At 39.6% G+C, this 24512-nt stretch overlaps 1 protein-coding gene across 1 annotated transcript in view; it reads right to left on the bottom strand.

Annotated features, from left to right (window-relative positions):
* The window catches only part of LOC136886033 (cholesterol transporter ABCA5), a 256631-nt gene that overhangs the window by 128009 nt on the left and 104110 nt on the right, over positions 1-24512 (bottom strand). The window contains exons 11-16 of the mRNA XM_067158745.2: positions 24398-24474; positions 23309-23477; positions 17783-17924; positions 14104-14218; positions 8976-9125; positions 5478-5567 (exon numbers count right to left, since the gene is read on the bottom strand). Coding sequence (XP_067014846.1) covers positions 5478-5567; positions 8976-9125; positions 14104-14218; positions 17783-17924; positions 23309-23477; positions 24398-24474 — 743 coding nt within the window. The remainder of the gene's footprint in view (positions 1-5477; positions 5568-8975; positions 9126-14103; positions 14219-17782; positions 17925-23308; positions 23478-24397; positions 24475-24512) is intronic.

Here is a 24512-nt window from a genome sequence, read left to right as displayed (position 1 = left end):
GGTATTGTCCCTCTAACACCAATCATCAAATCTATTACTTCATTGGATGTTAGCTTATACTCTCTTTATGGAATGGAGTGGTTGAATTGTAACATTATAATATTGTAACATGGCAATGACAACACCATTACATAGAAATGTACACAAAATTTACAGAATATTGGATGACATTTTGCTGTCGGGTGAAAGTGAAGAGGACGTTCAAGGAAAGGCAAACAAATGGAATGAAGTGATTAAAGAATGGGGAATAAAAATTAACAAGAAAAAGAGCAAAATCATTGTTCTTACATGAGGATTAAGGAAGAGGAGATGTACTAGTTCAGGAGGAACCACTAAAAGTTTTTTTTTTTTTTTTTTTACGATTTGCTTTACGTCGCACCAACACAGATAGGTCTTAGGGTGATGATGGGATTGGAGAGGCCTAGGAGTGGGAAGGAAGCGGCCGTGGCCTTAATAAGGTACAGCCTCAGTATTTGCCTGGTGTGAAAATGGGAAACCATGGAAAACCATCTTCAGGGCTGCCGACAGTGGGGTTCGAACCCACTATCTCCCGAATACTGGATACTGGCCACACTTAAGCGACTGCAGCTATCGAGCTCGGTTTACCAGAGTGAGAGAGAATTTGTTATGGAGTAAGGAAGTGCCAATGTAATGCAAGGAAATCGTGTACAAGAACTCCTTTCTACCAATCTTGACATATGGTGCTGAAACTTGGGTAACAACCAAAGCAGAGGGAAGTAAAATCCAAGCAACTGAGATGAGATTCCTATGAAGTATACTGGCCAAGACAAGACAGGACGAAATAAGTAATATGAGAAGCACTTGCAAAGTAGGACAGAGAGAGTAAAACAATCAAGACTGAAGTGGTACGGGCATGCGAAAAGGGAGGGAAAGAGAATGGAGGTCAGAAGGAAAAGCCCTAGAAATAGATCCTAGAAATGATGGAGGGAACGAATGGAACAAGACCTATGGATTAGAGAGGCAAATTTTCAAGACGTCTTTGATGAAGAATGGTGGAAAGACTGGCAGAGATGAAGATCAATGATCCTCAACCCAATATAAGAAGAAATTGGACGATGATGATGATGATGATGATGGAGTCACTTCTGGAAGCATCTTACCAAAGAGGAAAATGTTTCAATAATGCTGTAGGTAATGCAGTCTTCAATTTCAAACATATATTATTTACTGTAGATGTTTTGTGAGGTTTTCCTTTCACTTTACATTAATGACTGCCCTTGCCTTTGCAACAAAGCTTTCCTAGTTGACCGTTCAACTTTTCTGATGAAATGAAGGGATGCTAAATGAGGATAATGATTTGGTGTAATTTAAGCAGAAGACAAGATAGCTTGCTAGGATACATCTTTAGAAACCCAGGAATTGTTCAGTTAGTTTGGAAGGAAAGTATAAGGAGTAAGAATGGTGGAGGAAGGCCAAGACATAAATAAGACGAAAGTACATGTAGAATGCAATGTTTAGGTACAGATAGAAATGTTAGCACAAGGTAAGATGCCAATAACAACAACAGCAACTACCACCACCACTCCTCTTTCCAATAAGCAATTAAACGAAGAATGAAGGTATGGATTTCCCGTCAGGTCTCTTGCAAAGAAGCAGCAGTATTATGTTGTCTTCGGATCGGTCATGGTATATCAACGCACTCCTACTAACTGAAGGGAGAAGCCCATACTGGTGTGTACTTGTGGCAGCTATCTGACCATAGTATACATCCTTATGGAGTGCATGGACCTGGCCAATCTGCACTGCAGTCTAAAACTTCTGAGTACCATCTCCCTCATTCTATGAGATGATGAACAGTCAGTAGACCTCGTCATCCATTTTATAAGGGATAATGACCTGTTATAGTGTGTTTAAAAGTCATCATCATCATCATCATCATCATCATCATCCTAAACCATCTCCAGTTTCCCGGGTGTGGTATATTAGCCTCCTCCATCTCATCCTGTCCTTGTACCATTCTTCCTCCACCAACTTGTCCCAATCATGACCTCTCAGCATTACATCGCTCTTAACTAAATCTATCCATTTTCTTCGTGGCCTTCCCACGAGTCGTCTTCCTTCTACCTTTCTGTCAAATTCCTTCCTTGCAGTTCTGTTTACTGGCATCCTCTTCATGTGACCAAACCACTTCAGTCTTGATATCTGAATCTTATTTAGGAGAGAATTGTCTATTCCTACTTCTTCTCTAATTTTCTCATTCCTAATCTTGTCTTTCCTGGTTTTCTGGATCATAGTGCGTAGGAATTTCATTTCAGCTGCCTGAAGTTTGGAATTATCTCTATTGGTCAGTGTTGTGCTTTCGAGACTGTATGTAAGAATTGGTGTATAATAGGACTTGTACAATGTCATTTTTGTTTTCATGGGTATTTGCTCATCCCACAGCAGGTGTCTTACCTGGTGGTAAAATTGTGCTGCCTTATTGATTCGATTGTTCACCTCATGTTTTGCTAGGTTGTCATTTGATATAACGCTACCCAAGTATTTGAAAACTGGAACGCTGTCCAGTTGAGCTTCATTTAACATGACTATTGGTTTTGCTCCTTCCCCATACACTTTCATCACCACCGTCTTGGTCTTGCTGATGTTTAAACCATATTTCTTAAACTCCTCATTCCAGCTTTGTATTCTCTCTCCCAATTCATCTTCTGAGTCACTCCAGATCGCAACATCATCTGCAAATGTGAAGGCTTTGATATCTCCGTGTTCTTTCCTTTTAATAGATTTCATTACTGCATCCATTACAATAATAAATAGAAGTGGTGACAATGAGCTGCCCTGCTGCACTCCTCTCTTTGTTTCAAACCAGTCCGACAAACCACATCCTACTTGAATACAGCTTCTGTTCCCACTATACAACATTTTCACTTTGTCTATGAGGCTGTCTCACACTTGAAGTTCTTTCATGCATTGCCAAATTCTTTCCCTTGGTACACTATCGTATGCTTTCTCAATGTCCAAAAATATTAGGAATAAAGGCTTGTTCTTCTCCCAGTATTTTTCCATTAGCATCCTAATTGCAAATATAAGGTCTGTAGTTGACCTTCCTGGTCTGAAACCATACTGCTCTTCTTCCAAAATTGGTTCAACAATATATCTGATTCTATTATTTTTTCCAACATTTTCAGGACATGAGACAGTAGTGTGATACCACGGTAATTAGTACATTTTCGTCGGCTTCCTTTCTTGAACAGAGGTACAATGATGCCCATCTTCCAGTCCTCAGGAATAGTATTTTCCTCCCATATCTTGTTGAGCAGTCTATAGAGCCATTGGATTCCTGGAACTCCCGCTGCTTTCAGCATATCTGCACTTAGTTCATCTACGCCCACTGCCTTTCCTTTCTTCATGCTCTTGAGCGCATTTTCAACCTCAAGCCATGTAATTGGTGGTTCAGTTGTGGTTCCTCGACTTGGCTCTCCTCTATCCGTTGTTATGTTTTCTGTATCTCCATTCAGCAGCTTTTCGAAATAGATCTTGAGTTCTTGTTTAATTTCTCCCTTTTCTTGTGCCAGAGTTCCATCATCACGTTCTATTGCTTTTATGGTCTCTTGATCCCTTCGCTTGTTTTTCACTACTCTGTATAGCAATTTCATATTTCCTCTACTGTCCTCTTCCAGTTTGTCTGCAAACTCATTCCATTTCTTCTCTTTTTCTTCCCTTGCAATGTTCTTTACAGCAAGTTTCTTGTTCCTGTATACTCCTTGGAAGTCTTTGTATTTCTTGTTCATTTCGTTCTTGTCCCTGTTTTTGTTTCTCCTTGTCCAGTGCCTTCTTTATTTGGTTTCTTTCTTTCACCGCTGTTTTCACTCTATCATTCCACCATGGTGTCTCCTTTTTTCTTCTTTCTTCTTTCTTCTTCTCTTCTTTCTTTCTTCTTTTTTTTTCTTTCTTTCTTTCTTTTGATAGAACTTGTAACTCCACATTGTGAAGTTTTTAATTGTCCTTTTATTGTTAACTATGCTTTTATTCTATTGACTATGTTTTTAACTATCTTTGTGTATTTTTTAATATGTTTTTAGCTTTCAACTTGAATAAAATACATAATTTTACTTCTAAGTCAGTGCCTTATTCAGTTTTATTCCATTTTATTCTATTTTTAATCATTTAATAGGAAAATAAGGCATTGAAAATTAGATCCACTGATTTTTGTAAATGCCGTCCCCATGGTGTAGGGGTAGCGTGCCTGCCTGTTACCCAGAGGCCCTGGGTTCATTTTGCAGCCTGGTCAGGGATTTTTACCTGAATCTTAGAGCTGGTTCAAGGTCTACTCAGGCTACGTGATTACAATTGATGAGCTATTTGACGGTGTGATGGCGGCCTCGGTCTAGAAAGCCAAAAATAATAGCCGAAAGGATTCGTCGTGTTGACCACAAGACACCTCATAATCAGCAGGCCTTCAGGCTAAGCAACAGTCGCTTGGTAGGACATGGCACTTCAGGGCTGTTGGCAGTTGTGTTTGGTTTTTATTTTTGGTTCGATTATTTTAAATTCATGATCATATTTTCTCGTCATTACCATCCTTTTTTAAATTCCTAGTCTAAGGGTAACTTTGAATCTATCATTTTATTTGTTTCATTTTATATCATGGGCCAATGACCTAGATGTTAGGCCCTTTTGAACAACAAATAATAATAATAATAATAATAATAATAATAATAATAATAATAATAATAATAATAATAATAATAATAATAATAATAATAATAATAATAATAATAATAATAATAATAATAATAATAATAATAATAATAATATGCCAGAATGAATGAGGTCAGGACTATTATTTCATTATTCTGTTTTCTGAAGTTTATTTTAGATAGTATGTGGTTAAGTGTAAGAGAGGGGCATGAGCCTTACACAAACAAACAAATAAATAAATAAATAATCAGCCACCACCATCATCATCATCAGAGCCTGGCAGTTCTTATCCACAAAGGAACCATTTAAATGGTCGCACATTCAGTTCCTTCTCCACAGAATATGACCACTTCTAGCTTTCAAATAATTTTCAAGTTTCCAAGTAACTCTACTGTTTGTATTTTTATAGCAGTACAATAGTCTTACACATTATTTTCACAGATTATTATCTTTTCACTGTTTGGTTTTAGTTTACTGATCTCGAGTCGTCTTTTCCAGAATAAAAATAGTTTTCTACTCCCAGTGCTCTCTGATTCCTGCCTAGCCTCATTATCTGATTTTGACCGGTTTTGGTCATTCTATTTTAATTTATCGTACACAGCCTATTTTCCTCACTATTCCATCTCTATAAAATATTTATACTTACATGAAACTGAGTCCAGCTTCACAAAATCCTTTCTTTTACACTGATGAGGTAGTGGATCGTTAGGACAGGGAACAGGCAGGTGTTAACATGCAACATTGAAAGTAATATATTAAGAAGATGTGAGGCGTAACTAGTTCAGCATTGTCACAGATGATTAAAAGATTTTTCTTACCTTTCCATGTCTTCGATTTTGTAAAAGTGACCATAGGTGTCTTCTGGAGAAAGCATCTACTCCTGCTGTGGGTTCGTCCAAGATTATGATCTGGAAAACAAAGAAAGAGTTAAATTTAGGCATAATTAATTATTTCTGCAGAATATAAAGGGTATTAATGAGATACATTGAATTCTCACAACCTTTCAGTATCCAAGTACAGTGGGTTAAAAAACTGATATACAGTTTAATACTGAACACTTCATTATGTTTGTCTGTTAGGTCATCAGTCCACATGATCCTCAAATAGCATCACCAAAGGCTATGCAGTTATAGGAAAACCACAAAAACCAATGCCACAACCAAAATGTGGCGTACTAGGCAAGATGAGGAGGGGGGTAGTATGCCATTGCTTTCCACACTGGGTCAGAAAGTGCTATTACAGCATGACTAACCCTATGAGCAACACCTTTCATAACACTCACACTAGTTGTGCTCCAAATGTCATTACTCAGCACCACTCATACCACAGCAGCTTCCATATTGTCACAGCCATGGATGAGGCTGGGGCTTCACTGGAAGCCAAATTTTGCTCTGGCCTGCACCATGAGATGGATGCAAAAGTACTACATGCATCAAGAAATGACAGCAGGAAGCACTTCATTATATTTACTGTAAATTTAGAGTAGTAACAACAGATAGCCCACCATCTGCAGATATTACTGGTAGAGCAGTAGCAGCGACTAAGATGGGCGTGGGGGGCAATTGCCACCCTGCCCCCCACTTTGTAGAGAAAACATTACATTTTTATTCCATTTTAGCTGGCTGAAACTAGGAATTTTTTTTTTTTTTTTAATTTGCGCAAATTTTTAATTATTAACAAAATTATTATCGAAAATATGCACAAGATATCGTTCGTCGCAGCTAACTATTTGTATAGTGCCACAGCAAGTAGTGGAGACTTCGCAAATGCTATGAGGAAGGGTAACAGGGGTATTTTTTGTGAAGGTCGTGGACATCGAGGTATGATTCACCTGCTTGCCGCGTGCATTCGTCAGTCTGGCAGTCTCTTTAATATTGTCTGTGAGTTTCTTAAAGTGTAGTCAAATACTAAATTATTTTTTAATTTTATAATCACGCCGTACTTCTATTTAATTGTAATACGTGTGTATATTTTTTCTTTGGTGAAAGTTTTATTGTCACACTTAAGTTAGTAAACTGTCAACTTTTGCCTCTCTGTCGAAATACGCTCAAAGAGCATCAAAAACTTACCATTTTGTAGTTTTTTTGTTCAGTTTTGAGGTGTATAACCCCCCGCCCGCTATATCCCGCAACCCGGCTACTTTCTGTTGTCTGCATATTTTTTGCCCCCACCAGATATATGTAACACTTACTCTCTAACACAATATATCAGTGATAACGATAACATCAAGTTTATGATGGAAGTCAACTCACAAATGGAATAACTTTAATCTTTTGCTATTTGCTTTACGTCGACACCGACACAGATAAGAAGATGTACAATATTATAGGGAAGGATCCAACTTACTACGGAGTATTGAAAGGTGGATCCTTCCCTATAATATTGTACATCTTCTTATTTCTCTATTCAATACGGAACAATCATGAAGTTTTTAACTTTAAACCGACACAGATAGGTCTTATGGCGACGATAGGACAGGAAAGGGCTAGAACTTGGAAGGAAGCGGCCGTGGCCTTTATTAAGGTACAGCCCCAGCATTTTCCTGGTGTGAAAATGGGAAACCACGGAAAACCATCTTCAGGGCTGCCGACAGTGGGGATCGAACCCACTATCTCCCGAATACTGGATACTGGCCACACTTAAGCAACTTCAGCTATCGAACTCGGTAAACTTTAATCTACATACCAAGTTTTTTATATAAGAAGACAAGAGATTACATCTCAAGAACACTGATTTTAATTAGGTGTCAGTAATATGTTACCAGGACATCACTGCAAGTTTTTTTAAGCCAGTCGTTAAATAGTTTATTTAGAAATAGTGTTTTATTGTAACTTATGTTTTTACGACTTATTTTCCACTGAAGATGACTCTAAGTCCACTATTAGCTGTGGGCGACTAGTGGCGCAACTAGTTGCTCTGGTGAGTCACGGACCACTGGATCAAATGAAGCCTATTAGCAGCGGGCGACTAGTGGCGCAACTGAGCAACTAGTTGCCGGTCGTCATCTGAGCCGGCAACTGCTCTGGCGACTTTTAGTTACTCAAATGCATGATGGGGCATTGCAGTAAATGTAGCCTATCAGCCGTGGGCAACTAGTGACGCAACTAGTTGCCCGATGAACCTCCCCGCGCATACGGAAACATCATTCAAGTTTGTGTTCTCACACCAGCTTGATGTAATGCGAAAAACGGAACGCAATTGAGTCAGCGATCCTCCTAACCATTATCTTTCTTCATTACCTTGTTTGGTCTCGTGCTGTGCTAGAGTGAATATTTTACTTATTTTGATAGTTTATTTATTGAACACGGAGACATCAAATAAGCTACAACAGCAAATGAAGGAGATGGCAAAATTATTTGAAAGTCAAATAAATACTGAACACCGTTTTTGAGGTAGAATGAAAACAGGTCACTGGGGATTCCAGAACTGAAGCTTACGCTGACAAAATAGAAACACTGAATTCTTGGAACAGAATTTTAAGAACTTTATTCCAGAATTCGAAGCAAAACCCGTAGGCGAGAAGAATACTCTAGGTGAGTGTTATAAAACATTTACTACTCTTATATGGAAATATGTAATACCCATAAAAATTCTGTAATCGTTTATATTTACAAGTACCATTGATCCATTATATGGCTACATTAGTGAATTACAGCTCAGCTGGGAAACACTTGTTTAGTCCTGTGTCGTTTCCCATTATTTCTTCTTTTATGTAGCCGAGCAATTCGTAAAATGACGACTTTGACATGCGCAGGTAATTGAAAAATTTACTGTCATCCTCATTTAGATCGTCAAAGAATGTATAATATAATCCTCTAGTCAGTTGAGAAACAAACATAGGATGTTTCTGCATTTTCCTAACCCTTCGGTTTTTCATTTTTAATAGAAGAGCAAGAAGAAGAAGAAGAAGTTCTTCGTAGGACGCCATTCTCTCAACTGACTATTCCCCGGTATGAACCGAACAATTATTCACAAGTTGCGCCACTAGTTGCCCACGGCTAATAGCGGCCTAAAATGGGTTGAAACATGTTTGGATAATGTAGATATATCATCTTTATAGATGTAATATTTTAAGAAGTATTGAATAGGAGGATTGTTTAAATTTGAATTGATGTAATTGAGCAGAGCAGCGTTATGAAAATGTTGCAAAGTTTGGGCTGGGAAGACTTGGGAGAAAGGAGATAAGCTGCTCGACTAAGTGGTATGTGTATTGTTCTGCTTCAGTTTGTTCATGAGACTGGAATGACTAATTTTAGATATAAATTTAAAGAAGTGCTTTGTTATCCTGTAATTTCAACCCATAATGGAACTCTTACTTTGGGATCACCGATGAGAGCAATGCCGACTGAGAGTTTCCTCTTCTGACCACCACTCAGTTTGTGAGAGAATGTGTTGGCCTGATCCGACAACTCGATCTCACTCAGCATTCTGGCCACCTCGTAGTCTATCAGGGAAGGAGGAACACCCTAAAAGAAAAAACACAATCAATGAACTGGGGATCAAAGAGTATTTAAAAAGCTGAAAAATAGGCCCTTTCTTTATTGAAACCATTTCTAGAGATCTAGTCTAAAATGCACAGAATATCTTTATTTTTAAACTGTTGTTTTCACGGATAAACACACTATTGCAGAAACGGTGTTTAGACAATGTCTACGGTTAAACAATGCCTAAGTATGGCTGCTGCATTGCAGAGATGTTATTTATCACTTAGACACTGTCTAAAACCGATGTTCAACCGGCCATGTTTAAACACTACCGAGAGCACTGTTTAACCTCAAATGAGAGGAGTGAATTACAATCAGAGGTTATGTACCATGAAACATGTAATTTGTATTATCATGCTGAGATGATTCCGGGAAGAAAGGTTAGTCTGAATGCGATATCATAGCAATTCATTTGAAATGTACACGGAGGTAGAGCTTAAAATAAGATTTCGCTTTTCAAGAGACTTGTTTCTTGAGACTGACAAAGGGACAGTCCGGTAACTGTCAACTTGAATACAGTTTTTGGCAACCGATATATTTTATTATATACATGGAATTATAGGTCACTTCAACTCCATACGTATCAGAATTACATGTCCTGATCGTCATAGGGCTGTCACATACATCAGCCGGGAGTTGATCACTTATATTTACTGCCAAGTAAGTACACATAATAGTGAAAACTAAAAAGTAGGTTGAATGTTGTTTATATATATATATATATATATATGCCTTTATATGAAATCGTCGTGCTAATTCCGATAAGTTTTTGGCAACTATGAGATAGGAAAAGGCAAGTGGTGACGATGGTGGTGATAACTGTTTAAAGAAGAGGACTGGAGAAGAACAGCCGTGGCCACAATAACAGCCCTACTGTTTGCCTGGTGTAAAAATAGGGAAACTACTGAAAACAATCTTCAGGGCTGCCGATGATGCATTTCAAAGCTACGATCTCCATCTATATGGCCTGTACAACACATTCGGTTACACATTACTATTGTTTCATCTTCCCTTTGTCGAAGCTATAATCAAAACTACACATCCCCGTACGTTGGCTTGCCGCTTTAGTGTCAATAATATAATGAGATTTAATTTCCACCGAAAGCGATATTTTTATCTGTGGGCAAGTCATGCTCATGCTTAGCCATATTTGAGTAATGTGCAGGAAGACAAACAGCTGACTGGCGTTTGGCACGCGCACCATCGAATTTCATTGGTTGCGACAAGCAAAGAGTTGCATGAAAGATACTTCTATCTCCATTTTCAAACCAATATTGAAACTTTTAAACGATGTCTAGTTAAACACCCACTGAACATTGTTTATGCAATGGAAGATCGTGCTCGATTTAGACATTGTTTAGGTAGATGTTGTCTAAGGCTTAAAACTAGTCATCGTTTCTGCAATTGGCCCAGGCTATCTGCCACCATATTATGGTGAAGTGTTAAATATTAATGATAAAAGAAACAACAGAACTTCCACCCACACTATGAATGAATATCCACCACAGTCTGTTTCCAATTTCAACCGGGTAGGAATGGAATGAATATGAAGCCCCCATCTAGCAGTGAGGATGGGAACTGTGTCAGCTGCCAAAGCCTGTTGCAATCCTGTGGGGCAATGATTAATGACTGACGGATCAAATGAAATGATACTGGAGAGTGTTGCTGAAATGAAAGATGACAGGGAAAACCAAAGTACCTGTAGAAACACCTGTCCTGCCTCCACTTTGTCCAGCACAAATCTTACATGGAGCGACTGGGATTTGAACCACGGAACTCAGCAGTGAGAGGTCGGTGCGCTGCTGCCTGAGCTATGGCGGCTTCACCCACACTACATCAGGGAATTTCCATTGAAATGTTCTCTGAAGGGCGATTTACATTTGAAACATGGAGGAGTGAGAGATAGATAAGTCGAATGCAATTGCTATGGGGGAGGGGGCATAAATAACCTCGCTTATAATCTGTTGTAGGTTCTTTAGAAAGGTAGGGCATGCTGATGGTGGTACCACTAAGGACTGCTATGCCAGGTCTAGGGCATAGTCTTCAAACAATTTTACAGTGAAAAGCAAAGCAAAGTCACCTCGCTACAGGCCATGAAGGCCCTTGGAGGAGTGGAAGGTAAAGGCTTCCACCATTGTTAACCTCGGCACGTGATGGGGTAGAGTGGTTAGCTCTACGCCCAGCCGCCTTTGCCCCCAGGAATTAACCTGGTATTCATTTTTGGTGTAGGCTGAGTGAACCTCAGGGCCATATGCACCTCCGGAAGTGGAAATCTCGTTTCTTAAATATTACGACTTCCTGACGAGGATTTGAACCCACGTCCTTCCGGGCGAACCGAATACGCCTTTTTCCGCCTCGGCCAGGCAGTCCCTTTTACAGTGAAAAGACATTTTGTAGAGTGCTGCTTTTTTTTTTTCCCTGACCCTTCATCCTCTGTGTCTTATTCCTGGTCACTTCAATGGCAGTAAACCAAAGGGTATGGCCACCTGTGTTAACGCACTACGGCTATGGAGCCAAGCTCAATATTCGGAAAACTAGTTTATTAGAACCCCACCACAAATTTTGAACTTATTGTGCATGTTTTCAACTTTTAGTATGAATATTTAAACATGTTTTACAAGCAGTATTCAAGAAATTTTAAAGTAATTAATGCATGACAGCTGTGGCAAGATTTTAAGGAAAAATCAAGACAAGAACACAGCATGCTTCAATTCCTGTCAACATAGTAGAGAATGTGTTGATTGGTCCAGATAAGCATTGACTAAGTGCTTCCTTACAAGCTATTTACACCCCGAAATACCTGGCTTGTCAATCACCTGTACCGAGAACAGGGTAAATATTGCTTCAGAGGGCACTACAAGGTGCGTTCCATAAATAATGCGACCAAATTCATAAAAAATCATTTAATGAATATATTCGTACAAATAATAAAAAATCTTCAAAATAGCACCCTCTTGCATCGATACACTTCTGGAGGCGGTGTTTCCATGCCTGGAAGGCTTTATCCGGAATGTCCTTTAGAGCCGATGTAACATGCGCCTGGATTCTTTCAATCGTGTCCCAATGTTTTCCTTTCATGACTCCTTTTAACCAAGGAAACAAAAAAACAAAAAGTCAGCGGGAGCCAGGTCAGGACTGTAGGGAGGCTGGGGAACCAATGGGGTGTTGGTCCTGATCAGGAAGTCGTTGACAATGAAGGCGCTGTGACTCGGCGCATTGTCGTTATGAACTTTCCACGTGTCCTTGATGTCGCTTCGGCAGCGCGAGACCCTCCTTTTCGGTCACAATGCGGAAAACGGTGGTTTTTGCCATGTTTAGAGTTTGTGCTATCAACCGAAGGCTCAGCAGTCTGTCAGAGTTCAAACAATCGCGCACACGTGTCACATTTTCGTCGACTCGTCAGGTTGATGGCCGTCCACTGCGAGGTTCGTCTGTGATCTCCTCTCGGCCCTCCACGAACGACTTGTGCCATCAGAAAACTTGTGATTTGGACAAGTAATCAGTCCCAAAGGCCTGCTGAAGTAATAGAAATGTTTCGGTAGCGGACTTCCCAAGTTTAACGCAAAATTTGATAGCGTACCGTTGCTCTACAGAACGATCCACTGTGCCGGGTTACATGAACTAAAAACGGGCTTGACGGAAACGCACGTCCTGACTCTCCGAAAGCTTGCTGCCGAATGAGACAAAGAGCGTTTGAAGCTAACACCCCCCTCCACCTAGCCCAGTAGGTTAGAACACGCTGTGGTGTACAGTTGAGTCAGAAAAAAATTGGTCGCATTATGCAAAATTGCTTAATTGACAATAGGAACCTCAGCACAGCAAACCCTATTCTGTGCGCAGTGCTTCGAGTTCTACCCACTCCTTAGGTCCATGGTGTATCTCAGGCATGTGAATCTGAGTTAACAGTTAAATATTTCAATGCTGATGATTGCTGTGTTGTTGGTGAACTGTCCGGTCACATGTAAGAAAGTAAGTAGATTAGTAGCTGTAAGTAGGGGTGATTTTTTGTTTTTCATTCACTTTATATTCTGATCATGATTTTATGTTAATAACATGAAAATTAGTGCGTACTTAAATGTATATGTATAAATGTATATTTCACCACTTTTTTGCAGCATAGTTGCATGCTTATATATGTGTGATGTATTTATTTAATCCATTTACCCTCCAGGGTTGGTTTTTCACCTGGACTCCACAAGGGATCCCACCTCTACCACCTCAAGGCCGATGTCCTGGAGCCCAAGACATTTGGTCGGGAATACAACCGGAAAAGAGGACCAGTAGCTCGCCCAGGTGGCCTCACCTGCTATGATGAACAGGGGCCTTGTGGGGGATGGGAAGACTGAAGGAAGTGGCCGTGGCCTTAAGTTAGGTAACATCCTGGCATTTGCCTTGAGAAGAAGTGGGAAACCACGGAAAATCACTCTGAGCATGGGTGAGGTGGGAATCAAACCCTCCTCTATTCAGGCTGAGTAGACCCCGTTCCAGTCCTCGTACCCTTTTCAAATTTTGCAAAATCAAACGCGGGCCTCTGGGGGTGGCAGGGATGGCGATTTATACAGCCTATTAATCTGATGTCTAGTGATCATACAGAAGGCAAGTTGCTTTACGTCGCAACCGACACAGATATGTCTTATGGCGACGATGGGACAGGAAAGGGCTAGAAGTGGGAAGGAAGCGGCCGTGGCCTTATTTAAAATACAGCCCCAACATTTGCCTGGTGTGAAAATGGGAAACCATGGAAAACCATCTTCAGGGCTGCCGACAGTGGGGCTCGAAACCACTATCTCGCGAATACCGGATAATGGCTGCACTTAAGCGACCACAGCTATCGAGCTCGGTCATACAGTAGGACAGTGAAGGGAGGAGAAATGGCAGAGACTATTTTGGTGCCATGTGTTTTTACATTGATAAGGATGCTTATGAAATATACTTCCCCTGCTAATTTACAGATCCTCACCTTTACTGCTGCATAGAACTCTAGATGTTCTCGTGGAGTGAGCAGATCGAAGAGGATGTCATGTTGCGGACACACTCCAGTCATACTTCGTATGGCGTACATGTCGTTAGCACTCCTGAAACATGATAAACTTTAGGTAAGATACACATCGGTTGAAAGGCATTAAAATAAGGTAACATACAGAGTTTAATGGAACATCTATGAGCTTTTGTTCCAAGTCATGTTATATACTAAAGGAGCGCATAGATGTGCAATATTATTGCCCAAAATGGATTGTACAATATATTGTTAGCTGGCCATAGACGTACAATATTATTGCACAACAATCGGGTTTGTGCAATAAATAGAATCGTGTGGAGATAATACTGTTGGTTGTGCAATATATTGTGCAAAGTGGTCATAGACATACAATATGTGTGGCAATATACAGTCAGTCCATGCTGGTATTTTGTTTGGTGAACATGTTTTTTTTTTTTTTTTTTGCTAGTTGTTTTAGGTCGCACTGACACAGATAGGTCTTACGGCGACGTGAACATGTTTAGTGACACTGATCTTTGCTGCGTTTTGATCGCTGTGGGCGTAAGTGCCAAAAACAAGCAGAAACGGAAAAGGAAATGGGCCAAACAGTGGTTTCTGGACAGAGAAAAGTACACTCATGAAAATTTACTCAATGAACTGAGAAAATGTGAGCCAAATGATTTTCAAAACTTTCTGCGCATGAAGAGTGAATTGTTTGATGAACTCCTCGCTTTGGTCACTCCTCCGGGTATTTTTCATGATAATTCTCAATAAGCACCTCGTACTGATTACCTTTTTTTTTTAAACGCAATTACTGTAATCTTTGCTCTTAACGGCTCATAGTGCCGGAATGCCAGGGTACACCTCGACAAACTCCAAAATAATTTTTTTCTCTTCTTGTCTGTCTGCCATCACAATACGTTCTCCCCCACTTGTTGATACCATCTTGCAGGAGGACGGGATATTGCACAATATTGCCAACACACGGCACAGTATTTTGCAATTTGAGCAATATATTTCAAACTTTTTTGATTTCGTACAATATATTGCACAACCCTTCAATATAAAATACACACTGTCAATTATATTGCACAATAATATTGCATGTCTATAGGCCCCTTAAATGAATTAATGAAAGATAAGTGTTAAGGAAACAGATAGAGAGCAACAACTCAACTCCCAGGGCCACATATTTTACAACTGTATCTGGCAACCATGGGAGCCCCTACATAAATTCAGTGCACTTACTTCCATTTACTTATGTCAGGGTTTTCTTTTTCATCTTTCTTTTCTGATCTCTCTTACAAGGTGAGGCCAGATCCTGCATTCAACCGATAACTATAAGCTTCAATTACCTGTTGGGGGACCCTCAACAGTAACTTGTGTATAAGGGTTTAGGTCAATACTCTTTCGTTTTCGGAAAAATTGAGGACAGATATCATGATGCAGGATCCGCTTTGGACCAAGTGGAGACAATAGAACACTGAAAGGCAAACACATTTTACTTCACATGTCAGGTCCACAACCTGATAATTTCTGAAAAATTCATGAATCCCCGATTCCAATGCAATGCATATATGCTTGGAGAGTTACAAAACAGTCAAGCGAAGCAGTGACCGAGTGGTCACCGTACTTGTCTATGAACCTTGACGACGTGAGTTCGGGTGTCGTCCCAGCCATACGTTGTGTACAAAATAAATTATTATTTGAGGGAACATAAAGATAAAAATGCAAATAAAAATATTAGGAAAATTGCAGTGAACTTTATTTTGTACCTCAAATTTATATATATATATATATATATATATATATATATATATATATAGAGAGAGAGAGAGAGAGAGAGAGATATCCAGCAGTAACTGTGGGAACGTTTAGACCTATATTAATTTCAGGTAGAAAATAAAGTGTACTGCAATTTGCTTAATATTTTTGTTCTCATTTTTATCTTCACGTTCCTTCAAATAATAATTTATTTTGTACAAGAAACATAGCTGCAATGAGATTTGAACTCATGTCTTCGAGGTTCACAGACAAGTATGGTGACCACTAGGCCACCACTCTGGTTGACTGCGATGTAACTCTCCAAGTATATATGCACTGCATTGGAATTGGGGATTCAACAATTTTTCAGAAATTATTAGGTTGCGGAGCCGACACGTTTAAGTAAAAATTTATTTGCCTCTTGTGTTCTATCACCTCCTTTTCATCTGAAGCAGATCCTGTGTCATGACATTTGACTTTTTTTTTTTTTTTTTTTTTTTTTTAAATGAAAGCATATTGATCTAAACACTTATATATGAGTTACTGTTGAATATACTCCCCACAGGTACACTGAAGCTCGTTGAAATTGGTTGGACACAGTGTCTGGCCTCTCCTTGTTAGTCAAATCTAGCACTCTTTTGATTTCAACTGTATTAGATTTTGAAGTTTAGGGAATCTTTTTACTACTACTACTACTACTACTACTACTACTACTACTACCACCACTACTACCACCACCTTTGATAACCTCAGATTGTTGTTCAATGGGACTGATAATCTTGTGTTTTCCCCTTAAAACAACAGATGGAAAATATAAATATATATTAAATTAAGTCCATAGAATACTGGTAGCAAACCCTCTAAAACAAGTTTGATACTTCTAAAAAACTGTCTCATCTTTGGCTTTGACAATCTGAAAGTGATTGAGGAATGTTTGAGGCTAGTACACAAGGTGCTCTTTATTCTGGCACATTCGGATAACCATTACGCCATATTAGCGATTTTGGCTGGTTATCGAACGTCAGCAATGCATTTTTCAATTTCATCATTCTAGCAACTGCTAGTTTTAAAGAGAAACAAAGAACACAAAATTACATTCAAATATTGAATATTTATTTAACTGATATTCTTGTATTAATAATAAAAAACACAGTACAAAAGAAAAATTAATACAGAGCAACAATATTTAAAAGAAGTTATAATAAGTTGGACCATAGCGAGAAAAAATACACATGAACATTGCTTTTTTTTTTAAAATCTCTCATATCACATTGCTTCCATGACTCAGATATCTTTTTCAAAAAAAAAAAAAAAAAAAATAGTGTGTAGGATTGTACACAAATTTATGAGTTCTGCAGAGTTATAGGATTTGTTGTATTTGGCAAAGATTATCAATGTATTCAATGTATCAGAAGCCCGTTTCCAAGAGCATAACCGCATGAATCACAGATGAACAGCAGGTGACTAAAGAAAATAAGGGATACAGGCAGCACAGTAGGGCGATGTAGCAATCAAGGTCAATTAACACACAAATCCACCCCAAAAAAAAAAAAAAAAAAAAAAAAAAAAAATGAACGTGAGCGGCTCGATCAATGCTGGATTACAGAATTTGCTGAACCATAGAATGTTGGATTAAAGGGCACCTACTGTAATACTACTGTAATCTTTATGATGAATGCTGTGAAGATACCATGCATACATTTCAGTGGACTTGACAGACTGATGTGTAATAGCACCTTCTTTTGCTGAGGAAATCAATCAATCCATCAATCAATCAATCAATCAATCAATCAATCAATCAATCAATCAATCAATCAATCAATCAATAAATCAATCAATCAATCAATCAATCAATCAATCAATCAATCAATCAAAGCCACTTTTAAATAACACATACCTGATATCATAACCGAAGATGTATGCAGTTCCTGATGTTGGATACGCAAGCCCTGTCAGCATGTTAAACACCGTCGTCTTCCCAGCTCCATTGTGGCCTAACATGGCAGTGATCTGACCCTCATAGATGGTCAGGTTTACACCTATACAACAAACCATATATCATTTTAATTTTTCTACTGAACTTGAATGGCCGAAACAAAGAAGAAAATACTTCAATAGCGATGGACAACAAATTATTATAAAACTGAATGACTGAAACACGTCTTCATCTTCCATTACCTGCCTTTCATCATTATTACCTTTATCGTCTTAAGAAATTTCCCTCTTTCATCCTAGTCTGAACATTATATCACATTATAAATTTGATACCACATTGACTTTGACTGGTTTCCAGCTGAGGTACGCAAGAGCTAGAACCTGAAAGGTAGTAGTAGGGGTTATAATCCACCAACTTCTGAATGATATGCAACTTGAACCTTGTGGTCAACTTGTGATCATAAAATAATGTCTTTCAATAAAATGTGTGACGTGATGTTACCTAGCAACTGTGCAGGCTGTGATGTGAAGTACTGATGGATGGCCATGGCATACAGATCCATGGCTTTTGCAGCTCTCAAGGTACTGCTGCTAGGTAACAGTGCATCACACTTTTTTTTTTTTTTTTCATGGCACTATTTCGTTATACAAATTTTCAGATGAACTTCAGCTCTAAGATATAATTATGTTTTCCACTTCACAAATAAAAAGTATTTATAAAATTTATAAAACTATTTTTAAAATCCTCCTTGATTTGTATTGATAAAAAGAATTTTATAAATACTTCTTACTTGTAAAGTGATCACCATCAGTACGGAATGAGATTTATAACTTGCAATAATTATGTTTATAACAAAATTTATATTTCAGTTTCATTTGCTACATTTTATTATACTTGGAAGGATGATGATGATGATGATGATGATGATGATGACACAACCTCTTCTGCCCAGATGCCAACCTCACCACCCCGGGATAAACCAACCTCTTTCCACAGACAAGGCTCTGTCGACCAAGTCACAGCGGTATAACCGTTATATCAACTACGGAGAAAATGCTATAATTTCAGCTTAGTCCATTAGCTGAGAGGTGGCAGCCCCACCAATGGTCTTACTTCCTTCAGGCTAGCAACCCGTCTGAAGGACATTTGATTGCTTTCAAGTCTTGCAAAAGGAAAAATGCAAGACCCTAACGGGACTTATAACCTAATACTTAGAAGGACTGTGATTATTATTATTATTATTATTATTATTATTATTATTATTATTATTATTATTATTATTATTAAATTTTCCTGGCAGGGCTGGGATTAGAACCCAGGCCTCTAGGGGAGGCAGCTAATCACACTAACCCCTACACCACAGGGGCGGACTATATCATGGTTAATTTTGTCAAAATCTGTGAATATAACATCCATCTGATTGCCTCTGTCTATTGCTATGCATGTCGACTGCACGAATGAACCAAATTTGTAACAGTAGAATGTTTTGAAATTCATACTGTTTATCTGATATTATAGGTAAAGGTCGTATGTGATTCAAATTTCTCAAAAATAGTATTCATTCAAATATCTTTGCCACTGCTAAAAGCCAGCTCCGTGGTGTAGGGGTAGCATGCCTGCCTCTTGCCCGGAGACCCCAGGTTCGATTTCCGGCCAGATCAGGTATTTTTCTCTGGACCTGAGGGCTGGTTCAAGGTCCACTCAGCCTACATGATTAGAATTGAGGAGCCATCTGATGGTGAGATGGCGGCCCTGGTCTCGAAAGCCAAGAATAACGGCCGAGAGGATGCGTCGTACTGACCACGCGACTCCTTGTAACCAGCAGGCCTTCGGGCTGAGCAATGGTTGCTTGGCAGGCCAAGGCCCTTTCAAGGGCGGTAAGTGCCGGGGGGGTTTGGTTTGGGGTTTTTGCCACTGCTGACTATATGGATCCTTGTCCTCATTCTTCTACCCTTGACAGCTTGGAGGCCTTCATGATTTTACTGTCTTTATTTTCTTGCTCCAAGTCTGGTGGTCTGTCACTATAAGCATTGCCTGATGGAAAGATTTCCCCAGCAGAAGATGCAGCTGGTCCACCAATCTGATTGGATGTCTTCCTCATGATCTTTTGCCATTAACCTTTCCCTCCATCACAAGCTCCTCCAGAGTGCCTGTTCTTGTGGTGATGTTTCCCAAGTACAGGAGGTAAGCCTGGCTCATCCGCTCGAGAAGCCTTCTTCCAGCACGGATGCATTAGTTTGGTATTCAGTCTCAGAAATTCGGAGATTGAATTGGTAACCCCACATCTTGAAGCTCTACATTTTCCTCTTCTCTTTGATTGCCCAGGTCTCAGCTGCGTAGGTGGCAGTGGGGAATATGAGGGAGTGAGCTGGTTGCAGTTTTGTGTTCCTTGTTAAGATGTCAGCTACGATGGACAGGGCATGTAATACGCATGCCCGACAATTGCATTCCCAAGCAAGTGTTTTACTCTGAGTTAACAGTGGGTAAACGATGTTTGGGAGGTCAGAGGAAGCAATTGAAGGATGTAATTAAGGCCAACATGAAGATGTGCCACACTGGTGTCAACAACTGGGAGATGTTAACCCTCAACCATTCATCCTGGAGATCTTTAGTCATCGTGGCACACTACTTTTCGAAGAAACCCGTAGGTGAATAGCGAACAATAAGAGGCAATGAAGGAAGGAAAAAGAACGAAAAAGGAGAACAATGGCTGCTCCACCTGGGACTATCTGCCATCTCTGTGGAAAATTCTGTGCCTCCTGTATTGGGCTGTTCAGTCGCTTACAGACTCTCAGATGAAGAGGAATTTTGATTGGAAGACCAACCTATTCGTTTTCAAGTGTTTGCTATTGTTTGATTGTGTTCTCTGTAACAATACGATCCTTTCATATCCTACTGAGCTTTGTGGTGGCTGCCCTAAGCAAGGCTGTTCTTCTCTTGATTTCATCAGAACATCCTCCTGTGTTGGAAATCATGGAGTCCAAGTAGACAAACTTCTGGACGACCTCAAAAACAACTATCTCCCTCACGTTTGGTTGATTGGCTTCCTGTCTGTTGACAATTATTACCTTTACCTTTGTCTTTCCTACTAATCGACGTGAGCTTTTCCTTGAAGACCTGTAGTTCCTGCACACTAGCTGCCAGAATCAGTGTGTCATCAACATATCTAAGGTTGCCAGAATGGATACCGCTGATAATTATTAATTTAATATAATTTTTACATTTTCCATTCTGTCAAAACATGAAATATAATATTTAGAACATTATAACCTACCTGTAAAAAAACACCTATTAACAAATGAATGACAACTTTTTGGCTACTTTTTTAACCTTGCACTAAACATCAAAGGTTTTCGGCGACGCAAGGATAGGAAAGGGCTAGGATTGGAAAGCTAGCATCCGTGGCATTAATTAAGGAACAGCCCCAGCATTTGCCTGGTGTGAAAATGGAAAGCCATTCTCAGGGGTACTAATGATGGAATTGGAGCACACCATCTCCCAAATGCAAACTCACACCTACGCGACCCTAAGTGCATGGCCAAATTTCTCAGTGAATGACATGTTTCATTCTACAAGAACATCCTCAGATTCTATTAAATCATTTTCAACCAAATATGTACACAAGAACCTCTTTATCTGGAATAAAAATCATAAAAATGTATTTTTTACTTGTATAGTATTTCTTTTACGAGGTCGACTCTTATTGAATAACTTTTCTGCCAAGGATAGTTAAGGACAGGAATAGGAAGTAATTCGGCCACGGTCTATTAAAGGTACCATCCAGGTATTCGCCTCGAATTGAGCATGGGAAACCATGAAAAACCATTCCCAGGACGGCTGAGGTGGGATTCGAACCCATGCTCTTCTGAGTACAATGCACTACTAATTCACTGATGGTGAATTTGAAAATGAAACCGGCGCTCCATCAGAAGAAACAATGACTCATGGAGAGGCAACAATGCAGCTGGACAAACTGATGCCTTATTTAGAATCCTTGACTGAAACCACTCTGGCAGAACTGTTGTTAGTAAAACATCTTCATAATTGTGCTGCGCGCAAATGCTATACAAATGTAAAACAGAAAAAACTCTCAAATTATTATTTTAGTGCATAAAACAGAGTTGTAAATTATAAGAAAAGTGTTCTTATATTTTTTTTGTACAATTGAAAAAAGGTATTACTGTACAACTTATGTTAATAGATTATATCATCCCCACTATGGCAAACTAGTGAAAGTGACAAACTAGGGAATCTGTAGTTCTGAACTTCTGGAGTAAATTTTATTATTTATACAATGTCTAACCTCTGACAAAGTCTCACATCTGCAGCTTGTTCTTTATGGCAAAACATAAAACCAATCATTAAATATTTAAAAAAATTATTTGATACGAGTAATCACAACTTCTTTCAGCTCTCCCTCTCCTAATTTTCTGACAATTTGCAGATTCGTTAGTTTGCTAGAGGGGGAACAATGTAACATCTACTGTATTTGTTTTTTAGTTTTTCAGGATTATCCGGATTTTTGATAATCCGGATCAGTTCCGGTCCTGCTTAATCTGGATAAACGAGGTTCTTGTGTACAATATTGTTTCTTACTTATGCAGGTCATTCACAGAGCCTCTTCCAATCTTCTCTCTCCCCAAAGTCTATCGTTCATCACTGCCTCCCATTGTAGTCCTCTCCGATCTAAGTCATCTTCCACCTGATCCCTCCACCTTGCTTGTGGTCTTCCAATTGGTCTTCTTCCGGATACTGTCCATTCCAGAGCTCTTGCTTGCATTGTGTAAACTTGTCGATAATTATGATGATATTACGAACGAGATATGAATGAACATAGAAGTCCATTATATCAACCGAATCTATACTAAAACAAGAATGGCTCCCTTCTTAACAAATTATTAATTAGTGGTGGATCTCCTGATTTAAATAATTCTCACATTTCCCTTTTCCACATTAATTGTTACTAATCACCACCAAAAATATAAATTATATAAGGAATATTCTTTGAAAGGTTGGTGGATGCAGAGAAAGTTTCGGCTGACAAGTGGCGACGGCTGCTCCGTGGTCCAACAGCTCTGCATTCCAACCGACCAGCTGAGCAGAGGAGCGGTGGCCACACCTCTGCCGTGGCTCGACACCTCTGTATTCAGGAGATGGATAGGGATTGGTCCCCACCACTGGCTGTCCCGAGAATGGTTTTCCATGGTCTTACATTCTCCTGCACTAAGGCAAATGCCGGGACAGTTCCTAGTAAAGGCCATGGCCGCCAACCCTCCTACCTTCTCCAAACATCACCTTCACCGCTCCAAATCTTCCCGGTCTGAGAGAGGGTGTTATCTTCAAAGAGGCCCACCGTACCCTTTCAGGGTATGGAATGAAAACTTTTGTAATTGGTTAGTTCTTTGAAATCTTTCCTAGTTTGCAGAACAATGCAATTACCTATGGAAGATAACATAAACAATAAATGAACAAAGAATCTCAACTCACCATCCACTGCCGTCACTTTGTGACTGTTGTACCACTTCTTGAATGTCTTCTGAAGTCCCACGATCTTGATAGCCTCCTTGCCCTTCATTTCATGTGCTACAGGTTCTACATCTTGATTGAATTCATCACCTGGGGTGTACGTGCCTGATTCACCATTCACTGCTGGCATCTGGAACAGGAAGGACACAGCTGCCATCATACAGTACACCTAAGTAGCAAAGCAAAGCAAAGTCACCTCCGTACAGGCCATGAAGGCCCTTGGAGGAGTGGAAGGTAAAGGCTTCCACCATTGTTAACCTCGGCACGTGATGGGGTAGAGTGGTTAGCTCTACGCCCAGCCGCCTTTGCCCCCAGGAATTAACCTGCTACTCATTTTTGGTGTAGGTTGAGTGAACCTCAGGGCCATATGCACCTCCGGAAGTGGAAATCTGGTTTCTTAAATTTTACGACTTCCTGACGGGGATTCAAACCCACGTCCTTCTGGGCAAACCGAGCACGCTTTTATCGCCTCGGCCAGGCAGCCCCTACACCTAAGTAGCCGTAAGTCATATACAAAGAGATAGGAACAAGAAAAAAAACACATACTATTACTACTACTACTACTACTACTACTACTACTACTACTACTACTACTACTACTACTACTACTACTACTGAAGGGGGAGGCAGGTCTTTATTTCTTCACGATCATAGAGAGGATTACAAACCACCTCTTGTTTGTGTTTTTCAGTTTCAGCTGCTAGTTGCCATCAGAAAAGGATTTGTTTTAAAAATTACAATTGGCTTTACGTCGCACTAACACAGATATGTTTTATGGCAATGATGGGATAGGAAAGGGCTAGGTGTGGGAAGGAAGTGAGAGTGGCCTTGATTAAGGTACAGCTCCAGTATTTGCCTGGTGTGAAAATGGGAAACCACGGAAAACCATTTTCAGGGCTGCCGATAGTGGGATGCAAACCTACTATCTCCCGGATGCAAGCTCACAGCCGCGCGCCTCTACGCGCACGGCCAACTCGCCCGGTAATATCTAGATTACCATGAAGAAAAATAGTGTACAACTTTGCTGAAACCATAATATTAAATACTTACATGATGGCTTGTTTTCTTCGGAAACCAGTAGTCATAAGTGAAACAGAACCAGGGATAGTGTTTGGAACCATGATCACCTGAAATAACAGGAAAAATAATGAACACCTTGAACACC

The sequence above is a fragment of the Anabrus simplex genome, chromosome X (genome assembly GCF_040414725.1).
Source record: "Anabrus simplex isolate iqAnaSimp1 chromosome X, ASM4041472v1, whole genome shotgun sequence".
In the NCBI taxonomy this organism is placed as follows: Eukaryota; Metazoa; Arthropoda; class Insecta; order Orthoptera; family Tettigoniidae; genus Anabrus; species Anabrus simplex.
Note: the sequence above shows the minus strand (reverse complement) of the source record. Positions and strands in the feature narration are given on the sequence as shown.